This window comes from Sarcophilus harrisii, chromosome 3 (genome assembly GCF_902635505.1).
Source record: "Sarcophilus harrisii chromosome 3, mSarHar1.11, whole genome shotgun sequence".
Taxonomy (NCBI): domain Eukaryota; kingdom Metazoa; phylum Chordata; class Mammalia; order Dasyuromorphia; family Dasyuridae; genus Sarcophilus; species Sarcophilus harrisii.
The window spans coordinates 259,604,303-259,622,969 of NC_045428.1; the positions used below are offsets into that span (position 1 = coordinate 259,604,303).

The 18,667-nt window shown below is 33.6% G+C and overlaps 1 protein-coding gene across 9 annotated transcripts in view; it reads left to right on the top strand.

The window, feature by feature from the left end:
* Positions 1 to 18,667, top strand: part of DMD (dystrophin) — a 2,285,006-nt gene that overhangs the window by 552,626 nt on the left and 1,713,713 nt on the right. For all 9 annotated transcript variants that reach the window (XM_031963631.1, XM_031963630.1, XM_031963635.1 and 6 more), the window contains exon 7: positions 760 to 878. In XM_031963631.1, coding sequence (XP_031819491.1) covers positions 760 to 878 — 119 coding nt within the window. The remainder of the gene's footprint in view (positions 1 to 759; positions 879 to 18,667) is intronic.

Genomic DNA, 18,667 nt, shown 5'->3' on the forward strand with positions numbered 1-18,667 from the left:
ATCACAGTGGCTTGTGATATAGTAAGCACTTAAACATTGTCTTTTCCTTATTATTATTATTAGATGTAATCAACACAACTATCCTGTGAAGGAGGTGCTATTATGATCTTCATTTTACAGCTGAGAAAACAGAGATCCAGAGAGGTTGTGAGTTATCCAAAATCACATAGCTATGTGAGGCATTTTTTGAACTGAGGTCTTCCTGACTCTAGCTACATGGTATTCTATCCACTGCACAACCTGGATGCCTCAATATCTAGAATGTACATAGCTCATTAAGGTTTACAAAATATTTTACCTATGTTCTCTCATTTGAGCCTTACAACAATTCATTGAGATAGGTGGTATTATGATTCCCATTTTATACATGCAGAATCTGGGGCTAAAGGAATTCAGGTGATTGCCCAGATCACCTACATAGTATGTCATTTTACCTTACTTTTGCATTCAGAAATTTATAGATTAGATGGTGCTTTAAGTTGTGTGGTGGGCAGCATCCATGGAACCCTGGCCAAAAAAAAAAACAAAAGGTCATCCTCTATGGCAGATGCTTGATAAATACATTAATTTATTGATTAACAGCCTTGACTCAGTCTTTTCAACATAATCTCTGTATTCCCATTGTGATCTACTTCAAATGAGAAATTATACTAACATTTCTATTTGCCTCACAAACAATGGCAAAGTATTATCAAATTGACACATAATTGAAGTGTATTTTAAGGAATGTTCCAATGATTTTTTTAATACTTTTTCCAGGCCTGATCTCTTTGATTGGGATTGTGTGGTTCGCCAGCAGTCAGCTGTACAACGATTAGAACATGCATTTAACATAGCCAAAAATCATTTGGGTATAGAGAAACTGCTTGATCCTGAAGGTTGGTGCAAATTGCATTCTGTTTCTATGCTTTATTAGCTTATTTACATCTGCATCTGACATTGGCTTAATAGGTAAAGACTTTTTTATATATTTTCCTTCTTTCTATGCAATTACTTTTTTTTTTTCTTTTTCATGTTCATGTTATAAATACCCAGTTAAAATTTCCTTTTGAACTTTGGTTATTTTTTAGAAACTTTTAGAATTTTAAGATAGTATAGTTTTGAACTTATTGTGTTAGAATATTTCCTGATTAAGGTAAGCATAAGTTATGCTTAGTTCTTCAAGAAATTTGGTAGATTTAACTGTAATTAATTACCCTCCTTTCCAATTTTACTCATATACTTCTTCTATGAGAGGCATTAGAGGCCACTGGTTAAAACAGCACTCTATTGCTAGAACTGGTAATCATATAATTTGTAACTCTAGAAAAGTTACTTCTTGTAGCTGTTATTTCTCTCTTCCTACTATGAGTTGTGTTGTTGTGGTTTTTAATATTGTTACCTAAACTTGTTTTTTCTTGAACTCTTCAGATTTAAATGCACTTTTATTTCTTTTTAATACTAAGTAACTCCTAAGTAATTTTTATTTTACACAGTAATATGAAAATAATACATTTTAGGCACATGGAGTAAAAATATATTTATGTGACAATTCTTACAAATTTTCCAAATTTCCAATTTGACAATTTATTTAAAATTGGTGACTTGCCTTTTTCTTGAGGAGTTTGAAATAAGTAACTGAGCATATAGGTGAAACATCTAGAACACAGCAGATAATCAATAAAGAATTAGGCTATGAGCATGACACGGTTATGTGTTGTGTTTTGTTTTTTCCTTAAAGTCCTTAGCTTTATCTAACAAAGCACACAATTATCTTATAATAACGGATGATAAAAAGTAGGACTTCTTGTTAAATCATATAAGTAATCCTAACCTTTGTTCTTTATTGATAACTTTGGAACATGAACATAGTTAATGCTAAAAAAAAAGTTTATCAGAAACTATGTATATGCATATATATGTGTATGTACATTTAGTATATGTTTCTATGTGCATATATATACATTCATCATACATACATGTTTGTATATCTGTATGTATAAATTAATCTATGTATATACATGTGTATATATGTGTATGTGTTTATATATACATATCTGTATATTACATAGGCATATTTATATGTGTTTGCATATATAATCACATTATTAAAAATTAATTTCTTACTTTTAAATACAGGATAAGTGACATATAACTTTTAAATTTAAGTTGTTAAGTTTTTGACAGTCAAGGAATATCCTGACAAGTATTCATTCCAATCTAATTTGGGTCACTCCAAGTGTCAGAATTATTTGCCTTTTCTTTGTATGAGTAATTATCTAATCAAAATAGCAATTGGAAATATCCATTTAATTTTCTGAAAAAAGTTTTCCAAAGTATAGGGATATCTATATACATGAAGCCTAGACTATATAATCAGTGACTTTATGTAACTTGAATAATGACAGAACCATTCCCTTCAGCTGAGTGAGGGAACATCTAATTACATTTTTCAGAAGTACATTAAAAGAATATCAATTGTAAATGGTAAAGAATCAATAAAAATAATGACATAAATAATAAATAAAAGAAATTCTTCTGATGCGGAAATGTTAAGAGAACAAAAATCATTCCACATTTACTATTTGAACAATAGCTGGAGCAAATACTGTTTGATGTATTTTGTTTGATTATTCTGTGAAAATATAATTTCACACATTTTGTTCAGTTATTTTTTCAGTTTTCTCAGACTTTTCATGATCTTCTTTGGCATTTTCTTAGAAAAAATACTGAAGTAATTTATTATTTCCTTCTCCAACTCATTTTCCAGATGATAACACTGAGGCTAAATTCAAGTTATTTGTCTTGTGTCACACTACTAATAAGTATGTAAGTTCAGATTTGAAAACAGAAAGATGAGTCTTTCTAAGTCCAGATTCATCACTCTAACATTTTTGCCACCTAAATACTTATATAGATAGATAGGTGATAGATGAATAGATGAATGAGAGATAAATAGATATAGATATGTATACACATATACCTATATTATTCTTAATTTTTTTTTTACCATAATTGATTGAATCAGTGTTTGCTATGAATTTATAAGACCTTTTAATTCCTTGGCTCTGAGTTTACAAGAGAATATAATTTCAAAGAGCATTTCCAGAAATGCAGTAACCTACAATAGTTTGGCTTTTTTCAGATATTTCAGTAGTAATTACCTTTAAGTAACATACATTTTTATTCAGTAAAATATTTGTTTTCTAGCTTATGTACAAAGATATTGGTTATTTTCCAAAGTGATTTCCACTTTATCTCTATTATAGGATGCTACTAATACATCTCTTTTTATTTTGATAGAATGTTTGTTGTCCTAAGAGACTGAAGCTATATTTACAATAATCAGTGAGTGCCAAATAAAACTTTGTTTTAATTAACCATTGATGCTTTTATTCTAATTTTATTCAATTATGAGTGACTTTTCTTATCTACCTCTTAATCTACTTGCACTAGTAGTGAAGAGGGGTCTCTTCTACTTCATAATTTATTAAAATGAAATTTGGAAAAATTATATAATGTATAAAATATTTCTTTTTAGATTTCACTTGTTATTGGTGCTTTGGCCTTTGGTTTTAAAGAATAAAACAAATCTTTTGGAATTATACATTAAATTAGTATTTTTGAAGGTATATTTAGAGTATAACTAAATGTTAGTAGTTTGGAAAAGTATTTCTTAATTAATAATTGATGTATTTCATCTTATATGTCCATGTATATCTATGCAGAAGACATATTTCCTTATAATAATTTTAAGCTATTAATTAGGCATCCATTTTTACATAATCTTTTTTTTCATATATTAACTTTGAGTTTCAGCTAAATTTTTTTGTTTATTTTTTTTTATTTAGTCAGTTGGCTTACTTGCCAGAAAAAAGTCATTATATTAGTTTTTATTCCATCAGTCACTTTTTACTTAAAAATAGGTTGTTTTGACACCCTAATTCCTCCTTAACATCTTACACTTTAAGAACTTTTATTTGTAAAGAATAGAGGAATTGGATGATTAAAAACTATTGTTTCTCATTAGATGACTTTAATACCTTTCCAATTAAAATCATTTTCATATATATGTGCAATAAATAAATTTTTTAAAGTTATTTATTGAATTAATTAACTTGAGAATGAAAATAAATGATAAATAACTTAGACTTAACCCATAAACAAAGAAAATAAAAACTTGGAAAAAAATTTGTATCTTTAGAACATTTTTAACTAATTAGTTTTGTTTTAATCTACTTTTATTTTGTCTTGATAAGATTAGTTCTACAGATTCCATTTTCTCCTTGGCTAATTCCCTATATCATGTCTTAATAGATTCTTTATTTATCAATTACTTCAACAGTATTTCAGTTGTTTATTCCTGTTTGAGAGTTTTGGTATATACACATACACTGTATCCTCCAACTTAGCTACTATGTATATTTTTGTACATTATGAAGAAACATTTGGATAAAATTATATGAGACAGGAATATAATGGTATGTAATAGATCACAATATCTATGGACAATCCTAGATGTGTTATCAATATTTATCTCATTCTATGACTTATATAAAGTATTATGAAAACATGAAGACTTTTCCCAGTAATATTGATAATAATAAATAATGAAACAAGGATAATATTCTATGCATTTTAGCTATAACTTACCTTGTGGGAGAAGAAAGCAAAAGTTTTCTCTCCTATTATTTTGCTAGTCCAAAGAAGGGCTAAAGCCTTGAGTGTGGCCCTGAACAGAGTGAGCCCTTGTTTCTTCTTTCTTTTTATGGGTCACAGAACATATGACTCCTATTAACTAAGTCACCCATCATCTTTGACATAAGCCCCATCATTGGTGAGCAGTCAGACAGGAGATTGAGACTAGATGCTATTTCAATAAAATATTTGTCCTTTATTAAAGGGCCAGAACATCTATCCCATAAGAAAGGTGTGAGAGTATTTCTATTCAACTGCAGGGAAGTTGGCCTGGTCAGGTATTTTCCTTGATAACTCCTAATATACAAATAGATTAATAAAAATCAATTAATTGGTATGTCAATATCAATAGCCCATCAGTCTGCCAGATCCTAGTTTCACAAATTTCATGGTCAGACACTAAGGAATATATTTATGGTTGGTTTGCTCACACTAATTTTATTGAAGAATACCCAAAAGTTAAAATTAGCAGTCTTTGGAAGTATCTTAATTGTAATTTTTATTTAATAACATTGTTTTTTGACTGAGGAATCTCTGAGTTTGCTATTGAGAATTGTTATATGCAGATTAGGATGTCTGTTTTTAGAGTTAAGTATACTCTTCTTGTGAGAAATAGATTTTTGTGATTCATAGGATCTCTTGGCAAAAAAAAGTTCATAAGAGTACTTTACTGAATCTTTACTTAAATAAGGTAGGATTTAACTCATAAAAGCATAGGCTCAGTGTGTGTTTGTTGGGTGTAGATGGAACAGAGTGGGGACTTCTATAGCTAAAGTTTCTTGGTGTTAAATACTGTGTACTCACAATAAACTTCTATGTACCCTGGGCATGGTAGTCTCTTAACATTTCACAGGCATGTTTCTACCCAGTCATTATGCTACAACCTTATTTTTAATACTAATAAAATCTAATTCTAATTTTTAACTATGCTCTTTTAATTTTCTTCATTGCTTGCAAAATTCATGTTTGTATATATATATTTTATTATGTATGTAATAGTATATAAGAAATCTCTACTTAATGTAATACTTACAATATGAAGTCAATATTCCATTATTCTACATGTCAACATTGACAAAAAAATAACCTCAAAACTATATTAGAGAGGAAGACCTACTTTAATACTAAAGATTATTGAATTTCATGAGATTGCATTAGTTTGTCAGAATCAATATCTGTCATTTTTGACATTATCTTTCCTCTTGTCAATTAGCACCCATCATTGCTCTGATCCTGACTTTATTCTAAATGAAGTACATAAATCTCCAGTTATCAGAGTTTTGAATTTATCAGATAATACACATGGAGAACTAAAAAACTTCCTTTTATATCCATTCTAGATTTAGTTGTTATATACACATTCATACATACACACACACACACACACACATATATATATATCTTATGGAATTTTACAGTATTCAAAAGTTAGTTAATGTTTCTTTTTTTAATTGTCCCAGAGATTCTTATATATAGATCTGAATAATAAAGAAATGTCTGTTTCTAATTAATATATGAATAAGATCCATTTCCATCTTAATTCCATTAAGTGATAGAATAGTCTTTACCTTCCTAAATATGTTGGGATAAGAAACCTGAACTGTTTTGTTTTTATGTGTCTTTGTATTTTTGGATGAACTAGGATCAAAAGCTAAGTATCTTTATCCTGAGGTGAATATGGGATAATATGGGACAACCTGAATAAAAAAAAAAAAAACAATGACAAAAAGGAGTTTAGAAAGTTGGTGAGTCATTGAGGAGGCAATCTTAACTTTGATGAGTTTCACCAGATTTGTAGAGTGAGGAGGACATTTTTCAGAAAGTCCTAAAAAAAAATAAATAGAGTTTGATAATGTCAGAAACAAGACTCAATGTTGAAGTCTGTGCTGTTTTATTAAAAGAGTGAGAGAGACTGAAGGACTGAAGGATGCAGTCTTGATTCTCATGTGAAGCAGAAACACCCACCTGAAAGGGAGTGCACTGTTACAGAGGGAAAAGGAAGCTTTTCTAGATTTGTCCCCTCCCACTTAGCCTTTTATTGGTTAGAGAAACAGGATAATCTAAGAACACCATCTTCCCCATCCTATTATATCTAGATTTATGTTATTGCTCCCCCCAGGCAGAGAAGAGACTATGGATGAGCATCATAATCAAGGGCAATAAAGAAAAGACTTCTTCTAGTCATTGCCCTAGCTGGTTAAAGCTAGTTTTTATCTTAGACCCCCTCATCAGAATTATGGTACCAAGTCAGTTTCTCCTTCAGAATGCTCATTGATCAGAGATACTTATTATATTACATTACTTGAAACTTACAATGTTCTGTGGAAACTTAGCTTTTCAATATTTCTCATTGTCTACTCCAGGTTTCTGAGTAATTGAATTTTAACTGTTCTGTAAAAACTTAACTCTAGTTTGCCTCTCACAATAATAGGAAACCATACACATGTAAGAAACAAAATATCTTTTTTATTTTATTTTATTTTGCTGAGGCAATTGGGGTTAAGTGACTTGCCCAGGCTCACACAGCTAGGAAGTGTTAAGTGTCTGAGGTCAAATTTGCACTCAGGTCTTCCTGACTTTAGGGCTGGTGCTAGCTGCCCCCAAGAAACAAAATATCTTACCAAGAAGTTTACTGACTCACTGATTAATTCTGGAAAGATTTTATTTTACATTTCTTCAAGAATGGATACCTAGGTTAGTAGGCACACTTTTCAAACTTCAAAGCCAGTCTTTTATTTCCTATCCTGAAGGGCAAGTCCCTTCTTTGATTTCCCATTAATTGGGTTTCAGAATTTACCGAATATGACCATCCACATCACATTATAGAAGGCAGTCCCTGCCCTCAGAGAGCTTATATTTTTTAGGGGGGATAACACTTGTAAGGACCGAGAAAGGCAAGGAGGTAAAGTCCAGAGGGGTTTTGTTCAAATCTAAAACCTCCAGCTCTGATGACATTCTGTGATTTTTTTGTGGGCCCCAGCTTTCCAATTCTTAGGTTTCAATTTTCTGATTTGTTTCATTTCTCCAATTCAATTTTCATAACTCTATGGAAACTAGATCTCCATCCAATTCTTACCCCTAGAAGGCTTTACATTGAAACTGTTTAATAAGCACACATGTATATATAAAAGTTTGGGTTGTTAAGGCGCTTCTAGTCTAAAGAAAAATGATTTGCTTTACTACAAAGTTTACATACTATAGTATAGTATACTATAGTATACTATAATCAATATATATTGATTAATATATAAATTTTTTAAATTATCTTGGCAACTTAATACATTCAAAAGAGTTTTAGAATTAGAGACAGAGGAACTAGGTTCAAGTCTTGGCTTTGACACTTTCTATATCATTGATTCAGAACTGGCAGTCATTTGTAAACTACTCTTTCAGAGTGTTGCCTAGGACACTAAAGGCCTAATTGCCTTGCCCAAGCTTCCAAAACTCTTATATATGTCAAAGGCAGAACCTGAACTCAGTTCTTCTCAGTTCTGAGGTTGATCTGTTCCACACTATATGAAAGTCATCTCTTGATTCTAGTACTTACTGCCTATTAAGTCTTCCTCCCAACTAGAAAGAAGAACACATCCCTACCTTTCATCTATACTAAAGCTAACCTAGAAATTAGAGCTACTCTAATTTGGAATTATGGCTTCCTAATCTATTTAATTGCTACTTCCAAGTTTTATTTTTCTAGATTCAAAAAATTGATGAGAAATAGCCTTGGCATTCTAATAAAGACAAATTTAACTTTTTTGTAATGCCCCAGCACAATTCTGCAGTTTACTATATATCAGAGCATCCCTAGCACAGTTCTGATATACCATCAATTCTTAAAACCAAAACCTACTTTGTAGCTTTTTTTGTGAAAAATGCACTTTCAATCAGTGTAAGTATTGTACTATTGTATGGACTATTATATGAAGCAGGAGAAAAAGAGAAAAAATATAGAAAAAAATCCAGAATTGTCTGTGATTCAAGAAGACAGAGGTAATAGCTAAATATTTTTAACATTAGATCAGCAGAAGACAACTAATATTTTCAAGTCAATATTTCTTTTAAAAGAAATACAGAACTTTAGTCATTAAAATCAAATTATGCCATTTAATAGGGTTAAAGTATAATACTAATTGAAAACATCTCTTTAATTTTGAAGTTCATTGGATTGCAATTTAAATGAACAAATTACAGTTGTAGCTATATTAAAAAGAGAATGAGATACATTAGTGGATTCAAGATTGTCATTTCATTTGCTTAATGTAAATTCAGCACAACCTACTTTTATCAGAGAAATTTAAGAACCATGATGTTGAAGTACTTAAATATCCATAGTTTATGAGCTTGTCTTGGAGCAATAGCCTGGAGGGCCAGGCAATAACCTCTCTAATAGCTTGGAATAGGTGCATAATCGAACTCAAGAGTGGGAGGAAATATTGTTTAAAAAATGTTTTTTATATTTTCCTATCCAGAATGTCACTGGGTCTTGACCACACTTGAGCACACTCATGCTTGTGAAATAAATTTTGCAAATTGTTATACTAGGGTAACTTATTCTGTTACTTGGTTACAGATTATATCCATAGCTATTCTATCCTAAATCAAGGTATGTCATCTATACTCCCTAAGAGTATTAAAATAGTCATCTAACCAAACTTTTTGCCTCCTCAAATGTCCTGTAATCTCTTACAAATAAATTAAACCAGTTCAAAATGTTGCTTTATTTTTGTAAACTCATCACCAGAAGTCAAAAAGGAAATATCTCAGAGAGTAATTATCTTCTTTATTAATGTATATTAATGTAACATGCAGCTTGAGAGGAATTTACCTCTATGAATAAATACCACATGATAAGGATGAAAAACAGTTCTATTTTCAGGTGAAAAAAATAAGAATTTTTTTTCTTATTGTTACTTCTACAATGGACACAAAATAGCAAGTAAAAACATCATTCTCTTTCTATTTCTTTGCTATTTCTTGGATGAGTTTTGTGTTATTTAGTTATTTCAACCAACTCTTTATAATCCCATTTGGGATTTTCTTGGCAAAGTTACCACATTATTTTGCCATCTTCTCCATATCATTTTACAGATAAAGAACATGAGCTAAACAGAGGTAAGTGACTTGCCCAACTAAGAAGTGTCTGAGATTGAATCTGAAGAGCTAGCTTACTGCTTAACATAATCAACTTCATTTAAGAAAATCAGACAATAGAGGCAGTATGATGTGGTCAATAGCTAACAGGCCCCCAGAGCCTGGAAAACCTGCATTTAAATTCTATCTCTGACTATGCTGTTGGACCCTGGGCAAGCCACTTAATCTCTCAAATTGTTCAGGTTGGGAAAGGGGGATCCCAAAAGTTTGGGGTCACAGGCTGTTGTCATATATCATATCACAAAAGAATTTGCAGGCTTGAAGCCATTTCCTAGTCTAGGGGCAAAGTTTATTGTAATTGCAAGGCCATTACAAGTGGGCTAAGTTCCAAAAGAAATTAGTGGGACAGCTAGGTGGCACAGTGAATAGAACATTAGCCCTGAAGTCAGGAGAAACTGAGTTCAAATCTGGTCTCAGACACTTAACATATCTTAGCTGTGTGACCCTGGGCAAGTCACTTAACCCCCAATTGCCTCAGAGAAAGAAAGAAAGAAAGAAAGAAAGAAAGAAAGAAAGAAAGAAAGAAAGAAAGAAAGAAAGAAAGAAAGAAAGAAAGAAAGAAAGAAAGAAAAGAAATTAGCAAAGTCCTAAGAAAGAGGAGACCCTTTATCCAGCTTTCTGTCATTGATAAGCTAATTCTATGGCTCAGAGGAGTGGTCTCTGGAATTTGGTTATCACTGACCAGATTATTAATAAGCAGCAATAAACTGAGGAGTGGTCTATTAACTATTGTTTCAGGAGTTTGTTCTGTGGGGATATCTTGAGGCTAGAAACTATCTTAATGAGAATGGTCTATTCAGAATCAGAGAGATTGGACGTGGGAATTTGCTGAGGCAGACTCCAAAACCAAAATCAAAGCCAGAAGATTTAGGAATACTGACTTATTATAACAGAAGGCCCCGCTAAGATCAGGGACCTCAAAATCATTGCTGTCTACATCATTTTCCCCTCTTAAATTTATTTGGGTCAAAGGGATGGAGAGCTCTTCTGGAGCTGCTTCATACTGATAAGGGTCATAGAGCTGTCTCTAGTGGGATCCAGACTTGGGGGAGGGGCAGGCACATGACTTGAAGATGGTGGCAGCAGCATTCAGAGGAACACTGAGTGCCAGAATCAGTTAGCCAATGGTATTCATAATGAACAAATAGTTGGAAGTTCATAGCTTGAAGGAAAAAATTTCACAAATAGGTTAAATATGCAGGGGCCACATATGATCAAAAAGAATAATTAAAAGTGGAATTAGTATAGAGGTTAGTAGAGATAATAGCCAGGAATCCTGTCCAGAGGAAGGCTGGGGGTGAGATGAGGCTATCATGCATGCCTCTCATCCAAACAGCTTTTCCTAGAATAAATACCAAAGAATGTTTTTTCCCCAAAATCCCTGCTTTTGTATCCTTACAGGGGTGGGGATAGGGTCTGAAGCAGTGGCATTATACAAAGTGAAAGGAGTGATCGATCACATGACCTGGGGCAAGCTCTGTAATGTTTAAAAGTTGTTAAGCATCAAAAAAAGAAGAGTACAGGTTGAGGAGGGTTCCATTCAGAAGCATTCCTTTTAACAGGTCTCTCAGAAACATGGAAATAGAATGGAAAACCCATTTTACAAAGAAACACATATTGCTTAGATGCACAGATGGTACTTGAGGTCAAGTTTTATAGTAGATTCCTAGTCATCTGTCCCCAATGATGATTATAATCACTACATTATATCAATTGAAATGTTGGTTCTCAGGTTATGAAGAAGCTTCAAGGAATGTGGTGTAGAAGCATTATGAATGAGTTTGCCAGAATAATTTTGGAATGGATATCCTACAGTTATTATGTGGGTAAGAGATCCTTTATGGCAAGAAAACAAGGGATAATCAGGTTAAATTTATTCCCCTGGGGGGGGAGGGTAGCTAATATAAATGAGATGGCATCCAAGATGGGTATAATGAATTTGAAAATGGGACCTTTGCAAATAATCTATCAGGTTGCATATGTGGGTTGATTTAGAGATGCTGAAGGCACACCCAGCAATCCTGAATCCCCCCACTGTCTGTGGAGTTCCCTAGCCTGATTAAAGACTAAGGAATTATCTTCCCACTGGCAGGGGCCCACAGAGACCAAGAGAGCTATAAAGAAAATACTAAGAGCAAAGCTCTCATTCTTGGAGTATTGTACCAGGTACACCTGGGAAAAGTGGAAAATAATAAGAAAGTTAATCGTGAGTGCCTTACCACCTTTTGAGAGAGAGTTTTGAGTGAAAACTGGGCCATTGTCACTCTGCAAAGAGCTGGGCTGGCCAAAAAAAAGTTCTCACTGGCTTGCCTCTGGGATTAGAAGCTGGTCTGAGGGTATTTCAAACCACTCAGAAGGTTATACCTTTGAGTGTAAGACCCAGGGAGCTGGGGAATTAAAGGTGCAGTGGTCAAGGGCAAATGGGCAGCAGCACGGATAGCTAAATCTGCAAACCTGGTTCCCGTGCATGTTTAATAGGAGTATTTTTTGCTGTCAAAAGTCTCCCTTCTTTCCATATAGTTCCATGACTGCAAAATATGAAAAGCATATTTGGAGTCTCTATAGAGGTCTACTCTTATTTCTTTCCCCAGTTCCAAGAAAACTGGATCCACCTGTAAACCATTCACCACCTGGGTTGTAATGTCACGGCACTGAGTGAAACACCAAGTTTCTTTGAGAAGTAAGCAAGGGTCTGAGATAATGTTCAACAGCCTGAGTCAAAGCCCCTGGGATCTGGCCCCATCTTTCATCACCATATCTATATGTAAAACACTTTAGGTAGGGCTAAGACTGAGTAAGAGATTAGTTTAGCTTTCAGAGTCTTAACAAAATGATAAGACTGTGTGGGTCTGGGCAGCTATGTGGCACAGTGAGTGTGCCACTCACTAGCACCAGCCCTGAAGTTGGGAGGACCTGAATTCAAATATGACTCAGACACTTAATATCTCCTAGTTGTGAGACCCTGGGCAAGTCACTTAACTTTAATTGCCTCAGGGGAAAAAATTGTAAGACTGTATGGGCCTTTAGACAAAGACACTTATAGCACTGGGAGGGGGAGAGGAGCTGGAAGATAGGGATTTGTCCAAATGTGTTTGGGGGCTGTCACAGAAGCCCTGAGCTACCTCCTCATTATGGTATGGTATTATGTAATGGTATGCAAAAGAAAGTATCTTTTAAGATTTAGAGTAGAGAACCATTTTGCCCCCTAGCATAGTTGTATTAAGCTCATGTCCTCTACTGACCATTTGCTCTGATTATAGAAATTTTCTATAAAAGGAAAAAGCAGGAACATGATTATACTAGCATCAAATCGGGTCCTTCAGGCCTCAACCTGAGAATATATGCATGACAGAATAAAACATCCTTAGATGTATTTGACAGCCCATCATACAATAATAATTAATCAGACTCAGAAATAATCAGGTGAAAAACAAAGAAACAGAACTGGGAAACTAAGTCAGAAGGATCCCACTTTAAGCAGAGGTCTAAAGTTGTCCTGAACTCTTGCCCAGATAAGATGCCGACTTAGAAACTTACGGCATTTCTCCTGAAGGGTGGGCTACTACTGACTTAATGATCAGGCAATCAAATTCAGAACTCAAAAGAATATCAGTTACAGCCCCAAAAGATTTTATCTCTAATCGCAAATTTTACTTATCACAGCTTAGGGCTAGATATTTTATTTTAAAAGTTTATCAAAACTTAAAACCTATAGGAGATTTTGTTTAGCATGTTTTATATGTTTAAGCTTCTCCTGGTGCAAAGCATCAATAATATTGGCTTTTAAATTCTTAGTAAACACATTCCTTTTTTAGAAACTATAAATCCTAAATAGGCTTATTTTTCAGGGCTGATGATCTTGCTTAGTTTGATTGTTTCAAGAAACCAGTCAAGCTTCCAAATTAAGGGGAGTTAACAGCAACCCCAGGGAAGAGGCTGAGCTTGCTGTTGCTCACCACAACTATTCTTAGTGTTTTCCTGGGCTGTGCTGTTTGATACTTCTCGCCCACTCTGGGGGGGGGGGGGGGGGGGGGTTAAGGTGTTGTACACCTCATACTTGAAGGTGAACTGAGAAGGCTAAACATAATGACAATAATCCAAAGTAACAGTTAATTTATAATTTGAATTTTCCTAATAGCCAAATAGCTGTAGTTTTTGTTCCCTTAAATAAGTTTCCTTTTTGTTTTAGGGGAAAAAAAAAACAAAAACAAGACAATACTTAAAATTGAGATAGGATAGATTTTAAAATTGACAACTTAATTAATAAGATTGTCCAGATTCTGATTAAATGTCCTAGACAAACTGAATTGCAATTTAGTTATTTTCTACTTTACACAAATCATTTCTTTTGTGAGCTGGGAGAAGGGTTAAGGTGCCAGTTTCTACTGACAGGCCCCTCAGAAGTCTGACTCTAAATTACTGAAGTTTTTAAAGTAGTCCCAAACTCTTCTGTTAACACTATCAGTGAAAATAGATTTCTTTAGTGTGCTTTAATTAGAGCTCCTTAAAACAAAACAAAACAAAACCTTCTTAAACTTAAAACCTGCTTTTACTATCGTATCTCAAATTCCTAAATTATTTTACATACACGCAGAAATCATTTATCAGTTGTTCACATCTAAAAAAAATAGTTATCAGATATGAAGCAATTATATCCAATAAATCAGTTAACATTCATATAGCACATTTTATGTTAAGCACTTTTGTAATCTTGTGGTCTTCACAACAGCTATTATTTCTCTTTATAAATCAGCAAACTGGGCAGAGACAAAATAATTTGCCATAAATTATATAGCTAATACATATCTTTTGAGACAGAGAATGATGGTCTTATCAAATGCAGACGCTGACTGGCTTACTTACCTCATACTGCCATGCTGGGTGGTGCTAGGGGTACTTGAATTCTTCCCAGGCAGTTCCTAGACAGAACCTGCAGAAATATGGGGTGACTGGTGCCAGGATCTCCCTCTGATGGTAGTTTCAGGTGCCAGAGCTCAGGGAATGTTGACCATTGGGCCTTATCCCCATTCCCCCAAAACTGGGTTAGGGATGTGTTTGGAGAAGATTGTGGAAGATCCCCACCACTGCTTCGGTGAGGCAGAATATGTTTTAATCTGATCTGAAATGAGAAGGGTTAGCAAACAGAGGGACTTGGGCTATATTGATCTTGTTAGCAATCTCCACAACTGAAATACACTCAGGATCACTCTAGGGAGTAGAGTAGAGAAGGTCCCTTAATACCTTCTGGGGTGCTTTCCCAAAAGAGCAGAAGGGGACTCTGGACAAGATAGAAGTCAAGGAAGAGTTAGCAAAAAGTTGCTAATTACCTAGTTTAACTTTTTTGTTTTTGTTTTTGTTTTTCCTTTCCTTTTCTTTCAGAATGGAGTAAATTCCTGAATTTATCCCCAGTGTTTCAGGAATTTTTCTTGCAATCTTAAAATGATTAGTTGCCAAACTTCTTAATCATAATTCTCAAAACTTTGAGAATTTGCTAAAATGTTTTGCTCTCAGAACTTTGAGAATCTGTAAAGATGTTATTTTAATTTTAATTAACTAAGTTTTTATGTAGTCCCCAGCTTGGCCAGAGCTGAAGTCTACAGAAAAAAAAAAAAAAAAAAAAAAAAAAAAAAAAAGATTAGGCTTTAAAAAAAATTTTTCTCAGCATTCTAACTACAGTATAGAGAGGTTTTTTGTTGTCATTGTTTTGTTTTTGTTTTTGCTTGTTTTTGTTTGCTTGTTTTTGTCTTGCTGATTGTGTTTTAAATCTTTCTAGCTAACAAGATCTAGTTCACAGTACAAACAAGCACAGAGACACAGACACAGACAAAATGACATGAAAGAGGACTGCCTCATCTTTGCCAAAAGCCATAAAATTTTGTCAAAACCTAGCACTTCTGCCTTCTAAATTCTGATTTGGATACTGATATCTTTATTACAATGGATAACATTACTTATTCACTTGTAAGAATGTTGATCTTAATCTGCCAAACTTTTATTTCTCATTCTATGTTCCTTTGATCCTTTGATTTGTCCATACTTTCTCATTCTGATCGATTCATATTCTTACTTTTCCATAATTGCAGAAAATACTATTTATCTAATGTGCCACAGATGTTTGGAGTTTCAGGAGCACTCAATTCTGCTTTTTACTACTTGTGTGACATTGGGACAGAAACTTAGGCTTTTTAGTCTAAGTATTTAACCTGTAAAAAATAAAGTGATTAGAATCAATGACCTGTAAAGTTACATAAGGAGATTGTGTGTCTATATACACATACATATACATGTGTATACATACACAATACACAGATACATGTAAGATTATATATAAGAATATTTATTCATATTTATATATATACATATATGTATGTCCATACATATACATACATGTATATACATCTATATATGTGTGTATATGTATATATTTACATTTCTATGAATACTTCAGGCAAAATACTATCTTGTATCTTTTATAATTGTGGAAGGACAAACCTGCCTCCTTTCCCAGGCACACATTTCTTGAATATCTTTTACAGCTATATGTTCTGTGGTATTAATCACCTTAGGATCAGTGATCCTAAGTTATCTAATTGTATCCATTAAAGAAGCACAAATGACCTTACATATGTTTGAAAGATACTTTGTTGAAGATAACCTTTAATGATATATTTTGCTCTATCAAATCTTAACTTTTTTATTCTTAATGCCTTGCATATCTGTTAGAGAAAAGTATTTATGAAGACCTGCTATTTTTCCCCATATATTTCATTAAGGATACCCTTGATATACATGAGGAAAATGTAATTTTAAAAAATAGGCACTTATATCAATTGCACTTCCAAAATATTATCAGCACCTTAATTAAGGCACATGTCACTGACAGTTGTGGGAACATTTTCTTTTCAGACTGATGGGAGTAACGAATATTTGATCACTAATCATAAGCGATGTCACAGAAGTAGGGAATGAGCATCTGCTGTGTTTAAAGTTGAGTCTCGGGGAAAATATATTTGAGAATGTCATAAATGTTCTTCAATCAAGTAATCTTTCTATGAAAAATTGTGTGGGTTGTTCAACAGCTGATGTACAAAATGTGAAAAAGATAGTTCAGTAGGTTTGAATCACTGAAAAGGAAAGGCATGATCTATGTGGTTTTATAAAGTCAATCACAATTTTTAATGGAACAGTAGTAGTACAGAGACTCAATATAGTGTGCTACATTTAAAAAAAAAATCAATTTAAATGAAGGAAGACCTGGATACAAGTACTGCTTCTGATAGACGCTGACTGTGCAAGTTTGGGCAGGTCTCAGAAGCTCTCAAGATTTCCAGTCAACTCTTTAAGTCAACCAAGTTATACAAAAAATGTTGATCTGCATCAGTGGGAGGCATTCTTACACCAAAAATTACATGTATAGATGAAGTCACAAGTTTAGATGAAGGAGCAAAAATAATGGTTCAGAAAGAAACCAGTAGAATTTTCTTTAAATAACTGAGATGCCATTAAAAAAAAAAAAAGGGCAGAAAAAAGAAGATGAAGAGGGAGAAAAGGAGATTGCTGCCACTGAGGGAGACAAGGAAGGAGGAAGGAAGGAAGGAGAAAAAGAAAGAAAGGAAGGAAGGAAGGAAGGAATTGGACTGAGGCATAGAAAAAAGACTAGACAGTAATGATCAAAAGTAACAAAGACCTAAGAAGCTAAAGATTGGATGAAATCTTAAAAGAACCATGAGAACAAAAGGAGGAAGAATTGAATTAATATAGCATTAATTAAATCTGTCATCTTCCAATAAGTAATTCATGTTTTGTGGTAAGAATGTAATGCCGGAGAAACTGAGAAAGATAGAGATTAGAAAACAATTTAATAGTTCATTAAATGGAGAGATTTACTGGGACCAAATGGATCCATGTTTGGTCCCAGGGCTAAATGAGACTATTGCCTCAAAGAATCCAGCAGTGAATGTCAGATACAAGATTCTTTTTAAGAGTAACAAGAACAATGACATAATGGGGGAGGTACCTGGATGGGGATGACCTAATGGGGGGAGGCACCCAGGATGATATAATGGGAGGTACTGGAGAGGCTCCTGATATTCTAATGATATCTAAAATGGATAAAGACCTTTATCCCATCAAACATTAAGAGGGAATAAGTATAGCCTAAGGTCTAATGGGGTCCTCAAACTTTTTAAATAGGGGGCCAGTTCACTGTCCCTCAGACTGCTGGAGGACCGGACTATGGTAAAAACAAAAATTTTGTGGGCCTTTAAATAAAGAAACTTCATAGCCCTGGGTGAGGGTGATAATCGTCCTTAGCTGCCACATCTGGCCTGTGGGCCATAGTTTGAGGACCCCTGGAAGATATAAAACCTTTAACCTATCAAACATTAAGAGGGAATGGTTATAACCTGAGGCAGAGTAACTAAATAAGGTAATTAGGGAAACTGGGTCAGGACATTAAAAGAGAACTGTGGCACAACAAGAATAACAGAGGAAAGTGAAATGAACAGAGAGGAAAGACAAGACAAAGAGTCAGTCAAAAAGCATGCATTTAATATTAACTAGGTACTCCAGCACTGGGCTAAGTATTGGAGATTCAAAGAAAAGAAACAACAAAGACAAACAACAATAGCAAAAGCAAAACAAAATACCTTGGTCCCTGCTTCCAAGAAGTGCAAATTCCAATGGGAGAAAAAAACATGTAAATAGATTGGTAGATTCCCATCAGTCTGGAGATAACTTCTTAATTAATTATCCTAAATTGGGAGTTTGGTGTTGGAGAAGTAGAGAAAGGTAGTTACTCTGGAGCATGGAGAATGAAAAAAAAAAAAAAATGAAAACA